The sequence below is a fragment of the Aythya marila genome (genome assembly GCF_965140915.1).
Source record: "Aythya marila genome assembly, chromosome: 23".
Lineage (NCBI taxonomy): Eukaryota > Metazoa > Chordata > Aves > Anseriformes > Anatidae > Aythya > Aythya marila.
In genome coordinates this window covers 2,304,101-2,324,312 of record NC_139064.1, presented here as the reverse complement: position 1 = coordinate 2,324,312, position 20,212 = coordinate 2,304,101, and the positions used below count along the sequence as shown (strand labels likewise).

Genomic DNA, 20,212 nt, shown 5'->3' with positions numbered 1-20,212 from the left:
TATTCTGCATGCCTTGCCCGGAAGAGAATCAGTCACAGTCTGTTTATTTTCCTTGTGAGACAGGCTTCTCTATGTGTGTGTATCCAGGTTTTTCTGTGCATGTTGATACACACTTTCAATATGAGTCACGTTGTTACCTTCTGCATTTTCTAACCTTCCTGTAGAAGATGGCCTTTCAAAGAGCTGCTATTTGGAAATACCCATGTGTTGAAGGCAAATATTTTTCCTATTGCTGGCTGCACTGCCTGCTGCTGTGTCGGGGAAGTAGATGGTTTGTGTTGTGCCTGGGAAGGCTTGGAGAGGCTGCCCGGTGCCTCCGCAGGGTGAGGAGTCGGTGTGTCCATAGAAATGACTAAGTGTTCAGAGGAGAGTGCTTTGTGGGAGTAGGGAAGTTGAATTTAGAGGTGGTTAGGATGCTTAGGTCAGTGCTGACTGCTCCTTTGTCATCACAGAAGTTCTCACTGGTGCTTTTTACAGCGGGGAGCACAGGGGTGTTTAAAAAAGCGCTGCTCCAGCATCCCTGTGACAAGGTGTGGGATGCCGGGGCTGGGCAGGGGTACGGCGAGGTTGTGCCAGGGCAACACATCGAGTGAGTAGGAGCAGGGGAGGACAAAACTGAGGAAGCCTTGGCATTTCGGAGCTGTCATCGGTGCAGAGCAAGGAGCAGCCAGGGTTAACCAGGCGCTGGTGATGTGGGCTGCGGGGCATTCTTAAAGAGACAGTGGGTGCTCGGCGTTCCAGTGGGCAGCAGCCGGCTCGGATGCCAGAGCTGGTGGCAAGTTGCAAAGAAGGCTTTGTTTCAGCCATGCCAAGCCGTTATCAGAGCGGGGAATCTTCTCGTCAACTACTTTCGAGAAGATAAAATGCATCAGAGCAGGGAGATTCGTGTGTGCTTTAACGATCTCTCCCCCAGCAGAACTGCTTCTGTCTGCAGCTTGAATGGTGGTTTCGGAGAGCAGAGGAGCAGGGAAGACACGCAGCTGCGCCCCAGGAGATGCGATGTGCTAACAGGTGGCGATGCGAGCCTCTAGCTCTTCATTTGCCATCTCCCAAGCAGGCAGGAGGACTCTCCCGCGGATGCAGGTTCCTTTGTGTTTGTGTTTGTGTGCTTTGAGAGGTCAGGCGGTTCCTCGGGAACAAGGATGCCCTGATGCAGTGCGGGGCTGGGACAGGGAAACAGAGGGTTTGTCTGAGAGCATTCAGGATGGAGGGGCTGGGGCTAGAGGGGAAGAAGCTGAGCAAGACTCCTGTGGATGTCCAGGCTTTGTGGCAATAAGGGCTGGACTGGGTGGCTGCTTAGGGCTGGTAGTGGGTTTCTGGGTGAGGCCAGCAGAAGACTGCAGGAATCTGAGACCATCCTGGAGGAAAGGGTCAAGCGAGGTTAAGAAAGTCAATTAGTGAGAGTGGGGATGAATGCAGTGTGTCTGAGTGGGTATCAGGAGAGGAGATCAGAGGTGGTTCAGGAGGGATGAAAGCAGGGATTGGGGAAGGCTTTAGGAGGCTGGTTTTGGTTGGGATATAGGGATCGGAGCAGTGCTGACAAATGGGGAAGCTGCTGTAATTGCAGTGGTATTACATGACATAGACGCGCACGCTGCACCAGCTGATGCTGAAGAAAGATTGCACTCTTTTAGTGCCCTTTTCCTTCTTTTAAATAAATCTGCTCATGGGTCTGAGTTGTTCCCCTTCAGTGCAGTGTGCTATAGGGAGCGGAGTGGATTGAACGAGTGGGGCATGTCTGTACCAGGAGACTGGGTGTAGCCCAGCCGCTGGCACAGAACAGCTGATGTGCATTTTGCTCTCTCCAATGGCAGCTATTGAAGCTTTATCCAGATGTCAGGGAATTCTCTCTTTGTGCTGAGCTTGCCTAGGGACAGCACATACAGGGGTTGCTGCCTCGTTGCTGGGAGCAGAGATGGATGTGGCTTTCTGGCGTTCAGAGTGGTGTCCGAAGGATGGGATTTGTGTGCACCGGGTTTGAGGTGAAATTCAGCTGCTGCTCGTCCTGTGCTGGCTATAGTCTTGGTGTAACTCAAGGTACAGTGGCATGATATGTAACTCGGTCCTGAAGAGATAAGAGAAGAAAGACACACAGCTAATAGAGGCAGTATTGTAATGATTCCATAGGGAGCTGTAATTAATGTCTGACCCCCCCCATTTCTATTGTTATTTGTCTTTGTATGATATTGTTACATTGGTTAACCTGCTGTCCTGCTTTTCTCTTCATCCTCTCTTAAACTGGGCATAGTTCTTGCAGCTGGGCTGCACTCAGGCCCTAGCAGCTGAAGGTGACTCCCTCGAGTGCAGCGAGGTTTGAAATGAGTACAGCCTCTTGTCCTCATGCTTTTCACTGCAGAGTTGAAGTCTTGCACTGTAGCTCCTCAGGGTGAGGGCTCTGTCTGTCTTCAAGCTGGCCAGCCCTCAGCACGGTGCTATGGAACAAATAAATGCTGGTGTTACTTTTATTAGTGCTTGAGCTCAAAGGCTGCTGCTGCTGTTATTGATGTGCTTGTTAATCTTCGTTTTCAAGTACCCTGACTGCTGTATGCATTATCTGTCAGTGCAGCCCAAGTGCTTCTGGAGTAAAATATGCAACAGCTTATCATTAGCGCACTAGAACAGAGCATGTAATGGCTTCAGAGGCAAAAAAAAGAGATGGATTTAGTATCAAACAGAAGTCGGCAGGGGACTTACGGATCGAAAAACGTAGACGTAGCTTAAGGAAGTGATGTGGGAATTTTTTAAGAAATGCGTTGCTTTTGTGTCTGTCTTCAGTTTGAGAAAGTTCAGCGTTTCAGATGTTTCAGTGCTTCCTTCACTGAAATATTGCAGTCAGTTCTGCAGGTGATCAGCATGTACGGGGATGTTTCAACGGAAATTTTGATCAAAGCATTTCTGAAGTTACAGTTCTGCCCTTAATGACATGTAAACCATCAGAAATTCAAAATTTGGCATATGAGAAGTTGGCGTGACATAATAGCTGCAAAACTTGTGTATCTCTCTGTCACATCAGCAATTGGGGCAGTCTTGCAAATACATAATTCACAGATAATATTTTTTTGAGTATTTCATTATAAATTAAAGACAGAAATTGTGGGAGGACAGCTCAGGCAGTCTCTTTCACTGCATCACCCCAAGCCAGTGGTTTCTAGGCTGGGAGCTGTTGCCTCTCTGCGATTGGTCTGTAATTTGCTTTATTCTGGCTGTTTGTCCTGACCAGGATGCAATGCCTGCCTATGTTGGGATGTGATTCTTTTGGTCTCAGTGCACAGAGCAGAGCTTGGCCTACAGAGAAAGCTTGATGGGTTCCCTTGTTGCTCCTTCCCTCAGCTTTTGCAGGTACCACGCTGAAGCAAAAAGGGCTGTCAGTGCAATAGACATCCTCATGGATAATACTGCTTATGAAAGTGTTCCTGCAGGGATCTTGGGCAATTCCACATTTGATAGCAGTGGCTGAGCAAGAAAGTGTCTAGAAAGGTCCTGGCCATGCTGAAAATGCTTGTCCTGCTTGCCCAGGCTCCAGCTCTCACTCAAACACTTCTCTTCTTGATACTGAACCTCACTCCACACACGCTCTGTCTTGACATCGTTTCACCTCTGCTGCTTTTGGCTCTCCACGTGCTGATTGTCGGAGCGTGGTGCTGAGCACAACAGGTAGGGCTCTGTTTCCTGGGTGAGGTGGGATCTGCTGCTCCTGAATGCCTGAATTCTGTGTGGTTCCTTTTGTGCAATTAAGGAGAGCTAATTAGCTCCTTTTAGTGCAGTCTCCTTGCAGAGGTAGCTGACCTCTTGTTAATCCTGGATTAAGTTCTTAGTAAGAACTGGCTCTTTGTGTGTCCCAGTTAAGATGTTGACACTTTGTTCTCTCTCTCCTTTTTCTCCTCCTCCCCCTCTTCCTCCCCATGCCTTTGAGCACATGATTGCCTGCCTCCTCCCTCCCCCATACTGTAGGAGTCCCTGAGCTCTTCGCAGCCACCGCATCTTGCTTGTGAAAACACTGCTGGCAGCTCAGAGTACTCTACCCAGATACTTGCTTGATCTGGCACCTGCCTGGGAGCCCAATTTTTGCAGAAGGAGAAGAGTTTTGGAAATGCTCCTTATCGCTTAATAGGGTGAGAATAGTGGGGTGTGAAGTGTAGCACATGCTTTGTGTGCTGAAGGCTGGCAGGATGCTCTGTGGTCGGAGCAAACCAGGACCACGGGGCCCAGCCACAGAACCGAGCCTGCGCGGTGCCATGCATTCAAAAGCAGAGTCCACACCTTTACAGTAACGAGGGTGTCAAGGAGAAAAGCAGCCTCTGTGCTGCAACAATAGTATGAGCAACACATTAAATATGTGCACAACGTTAATTACCATCCAGGTGCGCTGGTTATCCATTACTGTTAATCTTACTTGCAGATCTTGAGGTTGTAGCGCTGCACTGAGTATCCCCCGAGGACAGGCTTTCTTGAGATTTCTGGTACGTCTTTCTGAAGACGAAGCCAGAAGTACTGTGAAAGCATAAGCATCCCTGGCTCCGTGCTGAACTCAGCTGAAAATTAGAGGTGTTGGGGAAAAACTGTCTCAATGGCTTCAAGTTTTCAAAACAAGTAAATGGGCAAGGAGTTGTTGGGGAAGGAGAAATGAGACACCTGGCCTGTTTTCAAACCCACGTGCTCACTGTTCGGACGCTGAGCAGCTGGACTGCTGGTTATTTCTCTATCTGTGGAGTGGCTTACACGGAGAGTGAAGCTGCTGCAGCTGGATGCAGTTTGCCTCAGCCACCCATCTTGCTCTGTAGGCGTTGGATGTGCAGGCCCTGGACGGTCTCCCGTGTATCTGTTGTCAGTCCTGGGCTTTAATTACTTGGACAGTGCATCGTTTCCGCTCACCTGAGGGATGTAATATGTATGAGTACGCTTGTGTTACGGCTGGGCACACCAGGAACCGGCCCTGCCACCAAGCCCAGTGGGTGCTACAGGCGCGGCTCGGGCTCTTGCCTGAGCATTGCCTCAGGTGCACGTGCCCGCACTTGGAGTGCTGCTGACGTGGGAGTTTCCGTCTTTCTGTAGGGCTTGGTAGTCCTGTGGTATTTGGGCTGTGGTGTGAGACCATGTTGTGCCCTGCATAGCTCAGTAGTCAAGGCCTCCTAAGCTGTCCTACCAGGAAAATGTGCTAGTGCTTGTCCTGCTTCTTTAGCACCAGGGCAAGGGCTGAGAGAGGTGCGTGCAGGCAGAACCAGTCAATGTAAAATGAGTTCTGCAACTCTTGCACCAAGTGGGAACTGGCAGCTTTGCCCTGGTAGCTTAAGGAAGCTCAAAAGCTTCCTTAAAGGCCCCTAGAGATCCTCTTCTTGGTGCAGTGTTATCAAAGCACCAGAAAACAACGTGTCTTCGTAGTGACGTGAATGGTGCTGCAAAGAGCCAGAAACATACCCAGAGTGTTTCTCCTTCTGAGAGTTCTTGGTTGAATTTTGCAGATGTAATTAAGTTCCTGAAACATGTGAAATGTCGTGTGATTTTTCAAATTACCCAGAACTTTGCCTTTTGCATTCCACCCCAGATAAGCTTAAGAAGCTTTTCTCCAAGTAGGTCTTGCATTTTTACTACTGCTCTTACAGTGCTTGTGGAAGCACAACTTTCTTTGGATTCTTCTTTTATCCTGTCTGTCTGAAGATCGGGTAGGTCATAAACTCATATGCTGTACCTATCCTACCACTTCATGACCTGCTTTGAGCTTTGATGTGCTCTCTGTGCTTCCAGATCAGAAGTAGCCATCATACTCAATTTCCTACAAGCCTTTGGGTCAGTGGAGCTCTTGTGACCACTGCAAAACTGAATCTCGTTCAAACCTTCATGGTCATTCAGACCAAACATGCCCAAAGGCTTAGAGGCAGAGACTCGCACTTCCAGCTATTTTCATGCAAAATTAATATGAAAAAATCATAGACAAAAACATAAAACAAAACGTGACCATTCAGATACCTCCTCTGAAGGGGAATGCAAAGTGTAAGAACTGCCTGAACTGACTGTTGCTTGAGGTACAGAACGGAATTTAGAAAAACACAAAGCCTTGCTTAATATTGTTTTCCACAGACGGATAATCTAGTCTTTAAGAATTAGTTACAGTGGTTAGCGTTGTTTACATCCAACAATGCACCTCTCTCATCCACTCAGTTTGTCTAGCTTCAGCTTTCAGCACTTGGTACTGTTGCACTTCTGTTAGCCAGTATTTCTAATCTGTCTTCCAGGTGAACATTTAAAGCTTGCCATTCCTTGACCTGCTGTGTGTGTTGAATGGATTCAGTGCCACTATCTCCTCTTTAAATGCTTTGGTGAGGACCCCAAGACTGCTGCATGTTGATTTCTCCAGTTGCAAAGCAGACTCATAGACCTGTTTTACTGATAAACACTGAAACATGGTCCTTTGAACCAAAAATCAGTTGGTTCTCTGCAAAACTGGAGAGGTCTGTGTTGGCAGAAGGTCAGTGTGTGTAGACAAGATGGTGCAGGGTTTGGCACTAATTCTTCATTGCCAGTTGTTATTTAGCAGTACAACTTACCCTGTTAAAGATGGGTTTCCACAGAGGTAGAAAACTCTGGGACTTGCAGAATTATAAAGTCTGAAGTCAGATGGTACTGGGTGAAGTGACAAATGCCATTGTCAGTTCTTGTGATTGTATTAAGGCCTATTTTTGGTTCTCTTGATAGATCTCAAATGCTTGTAAACACATCATTATATGAAAAACTTCACTGTCTCGTTTTAACAAAAGATTTTCCCCATGAGCGCAGAAAAATCCTTGGGAACACAACCTGAACAAATATGTGCTAATGGAATCAGAGGAATAAAACAGGTTTCAGAGGAATAAATCAGGTTTGCTTTTATGAAGTTAGGTTTTGTAAGCCAACTTAATGTTTGGGATGAAAGTTGATGTGTTTTGGACACTTGTTGATTGGCAGCACTGTAAATGGAGAAGGTGTAGTAACACGCTTGGTCCCAAGAAGGATATCACAAAATTAACATAAAGCTGATTATTCTCTTAATGATACAGTGCATCTGTTAAAATAGTGGCCTACACACAAGGAGTGCATGCACGTGTGAGTACATTCTTTCAGTAATATTAAAAAATTGGTGGTATTGGTGCACTGTACCGATTCAGATAGGTGCCTGATGATAATATTTTCAGTTTAAAGTCATGCACAGCATCTGAACTGCACAGTGGCATGTCTGCTGGTGCAGATCATTGATTATTCGGAGCAGAGCACCTCCACTGATTTTGATTATAGTGAAATGCTGGATAATCAGCCTTCTGGAGAGATGGTCTTTGGGGACGTTAGCGCTGAAAGCTGTGACTGATTCTGGAGAGAAGAGAAAATGTTCAGCCCAGTTTCAGTGTCTGGAGTGGGTAAAATGCAACACAAGGAGGCAGCAGGCAGAGCAGCATGTGTTTACATCGCTTAACTTTAGCTTTGGCTCCTTCCGTTGGCAGTGGGGAGCAGAAACTCCCCATGGGGTCATTCACAGCATCTAAGTGTGGCCATTGACTCCAGATTTAGGTACTCTGAGTCATGCTCTAGACCACAGGGAACTCTCAAACCTTCAAGGTAGGCGATGAGAATACGGTTGCAGAGGCTTCTGAGGAACAGAAGAGTCACAAGGTGTGAACCGCTGGAGCCCAGCTGGTAGAGGAACCTCTCTGGGTACACTGTAAGGCTTGGCCATGCTGGAAAGTGTGTGCACACTGAGAGCCCCAAAGGACACGGTGCTTTTACCCGTGGACACTTGTGCTTCAAACCAAGGGTGCTGTTGCTACAGGAACCAATTCTGGAACAGCTCTGCACCATTTCCTTGTGCAGACAAGGTCTGATTTCATTTGCTGGAAGGAAAAGTACAACCTTGTGTGTTGTTTTGCTTTCTTTTTCATCCTTCACCCTACAGAATTTACACTGGACTAGAAGAGCCCTTGAGAGGGACTGGGACCCTCCTCGTGTTCTGGCACAAAGATGCTCCTGAGCAGCAGTGGAGGCATACAGCAGTGTGTGTGTCCTCCTCCAAAGCATCATTTACTGATGCTTCAGCAGAGTTGTAAACTTCCCTCAGTGTATTTCTTTAAAAACCCCAGGCCTGTTTATACAGGGGAAGGCACGAAAAATTAAACCAAATTAGCTTCCTAGGTGAAGTAAGCCAAATTAAGTTGAGGTCACCTTAATTTTGAATGTGCCCTCACAGTGTTTAATTCAGTTTAGATAATCCACTTTGCCAGTTAATTAGGGTTTAATTTTCCTGACCGTTCTTGTATCGACACGCTTACAGGTTTCGAAACTTTCTCCCACACATATGAACGGTCCGGTGTGCGCGCAGGGAAGACGAGCGTATTTTTTTTTTTTTTTTTTGTAACCTGTAGGATCTTAACTTGTAGGCTTTGCCCAACTTTAGGAACAGCACCTAAAAACGACAGGTATAACGGGGGGCTCGGGGGGAAAAATCGTGAGCTCTCTCCCTTCCCCGTTTGTTCTCTCGGGGCAGGGATGGCTAACGAAGGCGTGAAGGGGCTCGCGTTATGTAAAGCGGCAGCCCACTGGCTGCGTGCACGCGCGCGCACGCGTGTGTGCGCGTGCAGGAGCGTGTGTGCAAGAGCCAGCAGCAAGGGGAGAGGCTCCCAGCCCTCGCCAGAGCCGCACAAACAATCATAAGCACAAAGAGCGGGGCGGGGGGAGACGAGAGGCCGAGCCATGGCAGGCACCCGAGCAGCGTGCAAGGCGGCCGGGAGAAAGGGCTGTGGGTGCCCATGAGCACCCCACGGCCCTTCTTCCCCCAAGGAAGGGCTCTGCCATGGTGCAAGGGGTGAGCTCCCTCCCACCCCACCCTCGCTCTCCACCCTCGCCACGCACAAGTGCATGAATGAATGAATTCCTAGCTGCTCCGCGCCGCGCTACGGTCCCTAATGGCTACCAGGTTAGTGTTACTCTCCTGTTCCTTCTGCTGCTGCCTCTCTTCCTCTCCGCTCCATGCTGCCTGCGGTCCCCGGCCGTGCGCCCGTGTACGTGTGTGCATGTCTGCGTGTGAAAGACAGAGCCCGAGGGCTGCGTGTGCCAGGCTCAGCGCAGGTTTGCTGAGCAAATCTGTCGCCCGAGACGTGCGCTTTCAAGGCAGATTAAATCTGGAGTCCATGTTGGTTGCTGCTGCTGCTGCTCCTTTCTGTTCGGGGGACTTGAAAGCAGACGGCGTGACATCATGTTGCAGAGATGCTCCGCTTCTTTTCCCTTTCCCAGCCCGATTCCTTTCTCCCTTGTTCTCCCCCATGCATGCGCCGTGCCGCTCCTGCAGCGGAATTGCTTAAAGCAGCCTTTTCGATTGTTTGCAGCAGCCGATGATCAAATCTGATGGCTGCTCGCGGCTCCCCTCACCCCTCCTCCTTCCCCCCTGCGCCTCCTGCCTGCCCCATCCCCCCGGCCCAAGGGGCAGATGTTGCTCTCCAGCATCTGGGCAGATGGAGAGAGGCAGGAGGGGGCTGAAGGGGGCTCAACTGGCGCTGCGTCACCCTCACCGGAGGGTAGCTGGAGCTGCTGCAGAAATATGGTGTATTTGTTTGCCCATGTGCTCCCTCGCTCTATAAAGGTCTCGGAGCATGCACGCTGCTGCCCTGGGTCTGCTTTGCATTCCTCTCTGTGTTGATGTGTTTGCGCTGATGGGGAGAGACGGAATTTGTTTTCTGCCACTTTATCAGGCTGTCCTCCAGAGTCTGTACAGGTGGCTGTTATTTTTTTTTTTTTTTTGGCAGGGGACAGCAGTAGGAATTGAGGGCTTGTTGCACTCTGCATAGTTATGGGCAGTGAGAATTTGATGAATCCCCATTCTCTAAAAATATTGCTTCTCCTTAGATTACCGGTGACTAGCATCGTGCAGTCCATCATGGAAATCACTGATTCAGGAAAGAGAATGTATCCCTGTTTCTTTGCTCCGTTAGTCACGTGCATCTTCAGGACAATTCCTTTCGAAGCTGGTAGATTTACAATGGAGCTTGTGGTTTTGGCTCAGTAGGATAGAAGGAAATTCTAAATTAAATCTCATCGGTGCAATAATTCCAGATGCCCAACATTATGCCAAGGGAAATCCCCAACTGCCCCTGCCACTGAAAGCCAGAAAGCTGGAGATAAAGCAAGAGCATATGCCGTGTGGGGACAAGCCTGAATCAGGGCCTGGGGACAAAGGACTGCATGTGTGTCTCTTGCACTGATGGTTTGTGACGCTTCTCGGTATCAGCTGCTGCCCTTGGCCCTCTCTATTTTTAACTTTCAGCTGGACAGTGCTGCTGCATGGTTAGAGCAAAGGAGAGAGAGACTGCGTGGAGGATATCAGGGTGAGGGGATGTGAAATTGCTGCATTGTTGTGTTCAGAATGGTAAAAAGATGGAGTGCCAAGGGATGAGCAAAAGAAATCAGTTTGGTCCCAGCACTGGAGATCGCAGCATCTTCCATTAATTCCTGAAAGCTGATGATCAGCAGGAGTGAGTGGGCAGCTGCAGAGCTCTAGCTTTGTCTTCCAGTCCTTAGAGACACAATATCCCTTTATACCCCCACCTGTCACTGATGAGATGTGGTGTGTGGGTACGCCAGACGTTTATTTGTGATTTGTGAACCCCCTGCCACAGGACTGGATTGTGTCAAAGAGGATGCTACCTGTGCTGGGGGTCAAGGCCTCTCTGAGGTGGTTGAAGTGATAGCAGGAGATGGGCAGAAAGGAAGAATGTTTGTGCTCTTCATGAGGTAATGCAGGAGCGGTATCACACACGTGCCCTCATCCAAAACCACGTATGGATATTCATCATTAGCGTATGCTAACGATCAATAAAAATGCATGATTATTGCATTTTTCTTACTCTCCCTTGAAGAGACATGCAAGGCACTGAAGACAACATCAGATATTGCAATTCCTGCTGTTAATTACAGGAGCCATTGTCGTGGCTATGGGGAGGAGAGGAAACAAAGCCCCAGCCTGTTCCTCTTTTGGAGGTACAGCTGCAGGCTGAGTGACCTGCAGGTGACCACGCCAGGGCTGGCTCTGGAGCACACATGCTGCGAGCTTCATGGGGATGTGGAATGCTTTTTTTGCATTATTTCCATTTTATTGCTTCCCAGCTTTCGTCTTATTATTCATCGTACTTTGTTCCGTGTGGTTTGTCTCCCTGCAGAGTAAATGTAACCGTATTAATTTGTGGGTGATGAAGAGGTTTAGAATATAATTTATAACACATTTTTGGTTCTCTGCAGATTAATGATCCTCTCTAATATATGCCACTTGTATTATTGGACAGCATGATTAAGATCTGTCTTGTTCTATTTAGAAAACATGTTTCATTTTTTTTTTCTTGGAATTTTTGTAACAATTCAAAGTAGGAAGGGAGCGGTGGAGGGATTGTTTCAAACAGCACAGTGGGAGTTTCCGTACGGTATGAGAGCATTTGTCCATCAGAATCGCTAGGCTGTCTCCAGTGGTAACCAGTATCAGATGATTCGGAGAAAGACAATGACATTGTTAATAATACATTTGGCCAACCTTGCGGTGCTGCATATGTGCAGAAGTCAAATTCCTTCCTAACACTTGCAGTGATTTGCTAATCCCCTGAAGCACAATAATTGTGTTAATTTTATCTCATGAATATGTAAGCGTGCTATTGAATGTCATAGGAGGAAGAAACCATTCTGTGAAACTTCAAAATAATCAGAGTAATGCTTTGACAAGGATGGACTTCTGGGTTAAAAACTAGTTGCTTAAAAAGCATGCAGAAAGTATACTCCTGCTATTGTTTTCAAAGCAATTGGCACGAAACACTGCTCACTGTCTGTACAGCCCTACAGTTGTCATTGGTTTTTCATTTAATGCTTTAATGCTTTATCTTTTTTTTTTTATTGGGAGATGTAATATAAGTATAGCCTTTTGTTACAGTTTGGCAATAGAGCAATGGCAAGCCCAGGGATATATGGGGGTTTTCATTCGTAGATTATCAATTTGAAGCGCCTGTAGGTTGGTGATGACCAAAAGTTGTTACCATCTGCTTGCTGTTTGGTAGACTGCATAATGAGTTTCTGAACCTCATCTTTTTCCAGTGATGTCAGACTGTATCACAGAGAAGTATCTTTGTAGGCGTCTAATTAACCCCCTTACTAGCTCTTTCTGAGGAGAATTAACTCCTTTTGTACTCCAGGCAGGCTTGAGGTGCCTTTTTGACCTTGTGCTTTTCCTGCCCTTTTCCAGGCTCCACCAGTACACTTCTGCTTTATGCGGGAGGATATCCTTCGGTCTTGCTTAGGAAAGTGGGAAAGCACAGGCTTGGCTTTGTTCGCACCCTCGGTTTCAGTGGGTCTATATGCAGAGCTAAATATACGCTTAAGTTCTCTGCTGGTGTGTGGACGCAGTGCTCAGCAGTTTGCAGAATTAAGCCTGGCATTTGCAGTGCTGTTGGTAACAGTCCTGGGCCTCGAAGAGCTTACGGCCAGGTGGGTGCCGTGGTGCAGGGAGGTGCAGGCACCTTCGGCAGCTGTGCTCTGCCGAAGCAAGTTCTTTGGAGAGCTGTGGCAATCTTGGAGGCTGCGATTAGCTTTCCAGATCAGGACTTTCTTCAGGAAGTCTGAGGGGGTTACAAATATGCTGCAGGAAATGGTGTCGCAGATCTGTTTCTGCCTTCTGGGAAGCTGGTGATCACAAAGAAACAGGGAGCGCTGCGTGGCTGGAACTGCACTTGTTCAGATGAGCTGCCCTCCTTACAAATCCTTTGGTGCACTTGGTAACACAGCGATTACGACTGGCTAAATTCACGTTCTGCAGCTGTGAGATTGAAATGGATTTGCTCAGTGTCTTAAGCTGAGCTGATTGCTACCTGCGAGGAGAGCCCCGAGCTGCTGCGGCACAGCACGGCCCCGGCTGCGAGCCCTGGTGTGAAGAGGCTGGGGCTGAGCCTTGCTGCATGAGAGGCTTGGGAAAGACCTACTGCAAGGTACGTGTCCTGAGCCCAGGGACGGTGGTGTGGTCATTTCAGAGGGCCTCGTAGGGTGGACAAACTTTGGTCTCAGTTCAGGGCTGCTCATCCTCCATGTGGCTGATGGCCCTGGCCCCTTCCTAGCCACGCTGCTGTTGCACGTGTTATTTTTAGCCGTCAGATGAGGCGTTTCTGTGAAACATCACGCAGCCCCAAGGCATGAGAGGTGCTGTGCCGAGGTGCTTTGCTTCACATGCTCCACGCGGGGGTTCCCCCTAGGAGCTGGGGCCGCCTCTCAGCTGGGCTTGTTTGTGCTCTGTGCCTGCCTCGGTGCGGTGCATTACTAAAGGCTGCGCTGCAGGGGTGTGGGGGGCCCTGAATGCTCTCTGGTCAATTAGTTCTGTAAAGCATTATTTATTACTATTATTTATTTATTTTTTTTTTTCGAAGTGGGTCAAGCCATTTTGGCATTTCAGGCGTTGATTCCTGGTTCAATTGCAGGCCCCGGTCACTATGGCAACTGCAGCAAGCGTTCGTCATGGCTGTTCCTTGGGTCGGGTTCAAGCTTCGGGACAGAGCGGGAGCAGGGCGAGTTTTGAGGGGCTCAGGGCCGGGGGCGAGCGGGACGGAGCCACGGGGGGCTGCTGCTGGACCCACTCTCGCCACGGCAGTGGCTGCCTGAGTGGCCTCCTCCCGTCCTTCATCTCTCATGGCCTCCTCCTGTCCTTCATCGTGCACGCACCGGCAGAGCCCTTGCTGTGAAAAACACTCCACATTGTCCGGCCATCAGATAGGAGGAGGAGGATTTGGACCTCCCGTGTTTGATCAGCTCTTGGCCGCTGACTTAGGAGACAGCTGAAGAAGGCACCCTTAAAGCTCTCTTCTGTTCCTGTCACTGCAAAGGTGATGATCCCCGTGAACCTAACGCGATTTATACAGATGGAGTTAGTTTTTTTAAGCGGGCAGGAGATGCTAAGTGAGTGGAAAACAAACTCAAAGCCAGAGTCTGCTCGGAGAGATTCCGCTTGGCAGAGCTGGCACCGAAGCGTACGGCTGTGGCAATGCGAGCTGAGCCTGGGCAAGCATGTACGTGCCAGCTTTAAGCTACTCAGTGCTGATGCTGCTCCTGTGAAGCTGCAGCGCCATGGGTTACTCAGCCAGGCCTGAAAAACCCACTGGAGGAGCTTTGCGAGTCCTTGAGTGATCAGCTTGAGTTGGCCTCCATGGCTGCACAGCGCCTAGCAGGACCTGAGCTGAAGGCGGCTCCAAAGCATGCATCGTGCTCAGAGTGAGAGAACCAAGACTATATCTTCCACATCTGTGTGTGAGTGCATACTGAAGCAAGTATTAACGTATTTATTGCAGCCCGCAAAAGGCAAAATCTGTCTCATTTCACATGTGATCACAACTTGGGTGAGAGTACCAAACTTTTTAGTGGCTTGCATCTTGAGTTTCACATGCACGTGGTGCTTCTGTACCAGGTTTTGAACTAGTTATTTGTGCTTTAGTAACAGGCAAAACTCAGTGCACTTTCATAATTGTAACCTACAGGCAAGCAGGGCTGTGACTGAATTTGACTTGGTCTTTGAAGCTTCAGCTTGGCTGAAGCTGAAACTCAGAGTGAAACTTGTGTGTGTGAACACCCACAAACTGAAAGCAAGAAGGAGGTTGTGCTTGAAAAACTCAAGTTTTGTTGAGCTGTAGTAAGAAACGGGTATGTCTGCTCAAGCAAATCTAGTGCAGTGACATGTGACTCAGGAACGATCGGTTCAGATTCTGTCTTGTAATTCTGGGGACCTCTCAAATCAGTTTATGTTGAGTCAAGCGTGCTGGGGCAAGATTTAGGAAATCTGCTGTAACACCAGATAAGCAATTACACACCACGAACAGGAGCAATGTAGCCTCAGGATCTGGAGTTCTTAATAACCATAGGAATGGCAATTCAAAATCATTTTCATCCGTGGAAGTACTTCTAATGAGCTGCAGGATTTAGTGCCATATGCACAGCACCACGTGCACATGGTTGGTGATAGTGCTTGGTATATGTAGATGCCACTATGCTGGGTTGTTAAAAACTGTGCATCTTGAATCTAGCCAGGAAAAGTAGCAGCAGGAGAGCAGAAAGAGCGAAATACACATTTTAACTGGAACAGCTGAAAGTCTGGGAAGAAACCCGATACTTTTGTACGTTTTAATAAGCCAAAAAGACCCTGGTAATTTCACTTCATGATATACCTAAACTGTTGCAGGCACTGTAACATTTCCAGTATAAAATGGATGCAGCATGTGGTATTTTGAGGAGTCTGGCAGGAAAAAAGGTATCAAGGAGAAGGAATAGTTGGGAAATCTGATTTTTCCTGTCTTATTCTGAGATTGCTGCTCTGTTCTATATAAATACATATGTAACTGGCTTTCTGGTTTAGGTGTTAGGGCATTGGCTGAAGGTAAGGGAAGAGAAACTCCATTCCCCTAAATGTTTTGTGATTACTGTAAATCTCTGAAAGGTCTTGCTTTTGCCCTGATATGAAAGGGGTATTTTTTTTTCTTTCTTCTTTTAACTTTTTGCTTTTTCAAACCATGAAAGCTTTTAAGTTACAGCAAAACATTTTCATCCCCAGCTCTAACTGGTGTGGGAAAGGATGATTTGGTACAGGAAGTCATGACTGCATTGTCTGTGACTGGTGTCCCATATGCCTCCCCTCCCAGTGCCCCAAGGGTTTTGATGACCTTTAATGGAGTGTTTCCTAAAAGATAAGATTCCGTTTCTGCGCATGCTGTTAAGAAGGGGCACAGTTGCTGATATAAAAAGTAAAGGAGGGATGGGGTGGGACTATGTCTCAAATACACTGACATCTCCCTTGTTCTTGAGCACAAGTGTAGGTTTTCTAAGCTCAGATCATCATTTTAACATCTCAGAGCCTTACAGGAGAGAATGAGTTCATTTTCTCATTAATTTCTCTGTGGGCAGATCAATTGAAAGGTGGGTGGAAAAAGACACTGACAGGCAGCTGAAGTTCTCTCTGCCACCAGTAAATGATGCCTGTCTACTGCCTGATTTTACTGGGGAGATCAGTAACAAGTGTGGCATGGGGTGCGTTGCTTCAGGAAGCCAGATTTATCTTTTGTGTTACTGGAGAAATCTGTGGGTAATGCTTCACCTCAAGGGAGGGTGCAGTTGCTTTCTCTTTGAGCTGAAGGTTAACACTTGTGTTCTTTCTTTCTTTTTGCAGTACTGCCAGTAACTCAAACCGCAGCACGCCTGCCTGCTCCCCCATCCTGCGCAAACGCTCTCGGTCCCCAACACCGCAGGACTCCCAAGGAGACACCATGGTGGAAAAAGGCTCAGACCACTCATCAGACAAATCCCCTTCCACGCCGGAGCAGGGTGTACAGCGGAGCTGTTCCTCTCAGTCAGGCCGCAGTGGGGCCAAGAACTCCAAGGTGAGGAATGAGCAAATAACTTTGGTCAAGGTGTACATTTGTCCGCTGCTTTAAACTCTAGTGTGGTACACTGGTTTTGTTCAGTGCCTTTTTTACTTCTGGCTAACTCTTCTCCTTCTTCCCCCATCATAATTCTGAAAATTCTCCTAACTGGGAGCTGTTTGGGTAGGTCAGACTTCAGTGCACCTCCATCATCCTTTCAGTGAACTCAGTCCAGGAATTGCTGATGGCTTGTACTGCAGCTCCGTAATGGCTTTGGTAGGCTAATCTTTTTGCAATCAAGGCCCCGTTTCCTTGGAAGGCTCTGTGATTTTAAGCAAGACCTTGAAAATCAGCTGTTGCAATCACTTTTTATCAACTGGATCGTGAAGGGTCATGAAAGAAATGCTCCTCTGTGCAGACAGCCTGCAAAGGGTCCATGCGTTTCTCCAGTCCTGTCTAAGCCCTGTGTTGAGATGAGGTTTAAATTGCACAAAATCAGTCTGCCAGTCCTCTGCACGTTGACTTTTACGGGTGCAGTATTACAACTGTCTGACAAACTCCATGGAAATCTTGGCTGGGTAGATGCTACTTTCCCTAGGGAAGTATTATGTCTTTCGACAGATGGTCTTAGAACCAGTATCAGCCTTTGTTTGCCATACTCAGAGGAATAGGGCTTCAAGTTTGGGGACCCTTGATTTTCTGTGAGCAGTGGGACCTGGTAAAGCATGCTAGTGCCTTGGGAACCAAGCATAACCTTTGACTATAACCCTGATGTCAGTGGTGTATTATAAGATTGCTGTCAGGAGCACTTGCATTTTTCCAGCTTTATGAAGTATTTCAGCCTGAACGACTTCCCGGTGTCACAGGTGGCAGAACAGCATAACTCTGATGGCTTGTGTGAAATGAGTTGTGGGATCTTTTACCCAATTTATTGCTGGATTGCACAAAAAGTCTTCATTCACTCCTCTTTGTGTTCACTGTCAGCAGAGAAAACAGGACTCCCTAGCCACTAAGGGAGGAGTATGTGTGCTCAAAAGGGGGCAAAGGGTTTTTTTCAAGATGATTCATTTGAGACCAGTCAGTTCCGAGGTTGCCTTGAGGTCAGACTTCTTCCTGTGCACACAGTAAGCTACAACCACCGCCCAGGATGGTGGATGGCAGCCTCATGATGGTGCTGTCAGCCTTGTGCGCTTGGGCAGTCTGTCCCCAAAAGAAAGCCATGCGCTTTGAGGAGGCAGGCAGGATGCAGGGCACACTGTGTTTGTAGATGGGGTCCGTCAGGAGAATCACGTCCTTGGTAAGGGGTGTTGCAGAGATGAGTTGCATTGCCCTGGCCCATGATGCGCTGTGATTCAAGGCCATGGGAGGGTGATTCTTGCCAACAGAGGAACTGTTAGTAATTCACGGTGCTTTTAACAAGGAAGGGGGGGAAACAATGCTTTCTGATGGGTTTGTGGGTTTTCCTTCTCTTGATTTGTGAGGTAATTTTTCTTCTTTCCTTAATTTCTCTCTTTTCATTCCTGCATGCTTTCTCTCCGATTAAGTCACACAAGCGCCTCTCCAAAGTAAGCCTTCTTTTTTCTCTCCTGTGCCCCACTGTAGAATTGTCTCATCACGCAGAAACCCTCCCCGTGGTACTGAGCAGTGACTCCAGTAAGGCATTCTCCTGGTGCGGCTGCGAGAATGCCAGCAAGAGCTCACCCCGATGCCTGTAGCTGAGAAGCTGGTTTCACTTATATCACTGGGATCTCCTTAATATTTGCTCACATGGTGCGAAAAGTGGCCTGTTCCTCACACTCCTTCAATTACTTCCAAAGAATTTTAGGCTTCATTTTAAGATTTGCTTTCTTTCTCCCTTAAAAATAGTTGCTGTCTTTACAGGGAGAGATCTGCTGGCTCTGGTGGGCTGAACATAATCCCTTCTCTTTCATCTCTTCTTTATGCCTTTTAGAAATGGGAGTCGATCTCCGTAACTTCTTGCCTGCTTTTTTATGATGAAGACTAGAGAGGCCATTGATCTCAGTTTACTGACCTTACATGTTTTTTCTGTGTGATGTAAATATTAAAGATCAGTGATTTCAAATGAACCCAGCTTAAACCTGTTAGAACAGACCTGTCCCAAATGAATTGTGAGAATTCATGGGCTCGCTCTGAAAGGTAATAGTAGAAAATCCCTCTGTGGGTGCTTGGATTGGAGATAAGCTCATTTGAGACGTGATCTCAAATCTCTGTGCTACCCTCAGAAGAGTGTAAAAACCAGAAACGCTGATGGGATGCTTATTGGACAGAGTGCCAGGCTGCTGGCATTTCCACGTGTGTATGCAAGTTGAAACCAGAATGGCTTGGATGGCTTCTCGATCTACTAAATCAATGTCTTGGCTTTTCCCCAGTTGATGCCTTGGATTTAATTCCAGGCAAGTTGCTAGTTAGCAGCGAAGTTGACAGTACTGGCTTACAGTTCCCTTTGTCAGAACGCCCCGTGTAGCCAGCCCTATCTTGCATGATTGCTGGTGTCTGCTGGGAACTTCTCCGTATCTTTCTTTAGACAGCTCGTCTTTTGCATGGTAATTGTAGCTTGGATGCTACAAATGAGGACTGTGGGACTAAAGGTGAGGTGTGAAACAACTTCTATGGAAAATGCAGGGCTGGAGTAGCAGAAAGTCCCAAAAGGATTCTGGTGAGTAGGGAGAGGTGTGTGGGTAGGGCAGGTCATGTTGGGCTGTGGCAGGCTGGAGGTGCCTTGCCAAGCTGTGGAGAGATTTGTCAGGAGAGGTGGGAAGAGCGTTGGCACGGAGCGGTGTGCATGCAAAGCACATTTTTACGGGTACTGGGATGTGCTTGCAGCCAGCCCCTTGCTTTTCTAAGAGGAAAAATACTTCACTGCAGTTAGAGAAACAAAAGGGAGGTGGACCTGAGGTGGGTTCAGTGCAAGGATGGGTGCACAATGCAGAGAGGGGGATCCTGGGCTTGACCTCTGCCAGCCTGCGTCAGAGCCTCCTGCCCCAAACCCCTTCCCCAGCTGAAGGGTGAATCTCATCCTGAGCTCCACAAAGCCGCCCTTCCTGGAACAAGAGAGTCTGGCATCCCCTGAATCCTCTGATTCTCCCCAGGCAGATGAAGATACCTGTTCAAGACGGGGAAAGGCTAGGAACAAAGAACTGAAGGGTAAAAACTTAGAATCTCCTTTCTCAGCCTCTTCTCCTCTCCCCACCCCTCTTCTGCAAGAAGAAAAAGTCTGATTTTCCAACCTGTCTCGCTGATGAAATGAAACAGCTTGAGCCCATGAGTTTGATGCTGTGTTTATACAATTGCTGACAGTTCTGCTTGAAGTCCCTTGCCCTCTTTTTGTCTGTTGCATTAATTGTCATGCTGCAGTGTTGCCATCAGAGGGAGTGCTTCACCAGGAGTTTTTAAGCACTGGATTACATCTGTAGGGAATCTTTGGAGCTTTTCCATGCAATCCACCAGTGTGGCATGGCCCAAACCACCTAAAGGCCTGTGTCAGCCTTAAGCTTTTACTGGCAAGCACTGCTGCTCCTGGAACAGCTTTCTGCACTCAGGGAATAAAAGAGTTTTGTTTGCAGCTAACAGTGAAATACATGTTTTTTAACCTCTTTTGCTCTTGCCCAAGGATCAAAGTTATTTGCTCTCAGTCGCATGTCTTTCAAGACTCATCCCACTATCTGTACCTAATAATGAGTGCTGAGGAGAAAATGTCAGGTTAGAGGAAAACAGGAATTTTGATGTAGGCCCTGAAGATCGAGCAGTTTAGGTCAGGAGGGATCTCTGAAGCTCTCTAGTCCAACCTCATGTTCAAAGTGGGGCTGATTTGG

At 47.8% G+C, this 20,212-nt stretch overlaps 1 protein-coding gene across 14 annotated transcripts in view; it reads left to right on the top strand.

The window, feature by feature from the left end:
• The window catches only part of GRAMD1B (GRAM domain containing 1B), a 126,612-nt gene that overhangs the window by 76,397 nt on the left and 30,003 nt on the right, over positions 1-20,212 (top strand). For 12 of the 14 annotated variants that reach the window (XR_014318980.1, XM_082777930.1, XM_082777929.1 and 9 more), the window contains one exon: positions 16,187-16,397. Coding sequence is in view for 13 of the 14 variants with exons in the window: in XM_082777930.1 (XP_082634056.1) it covers positions 16,187-16,397 (211 nt within the window). In the remaining variant the exon portion in view is untranslated. Of the gene's footprint in view, positions 1-922; positions 1,084-8,587; positions 8,936-16,186; positions 16,398-20,212 lie in introns of those variants that run through there. The other 2 variants (XM_082777931.1, XM_082777922.1) reach the window with 2 other exon arrangements.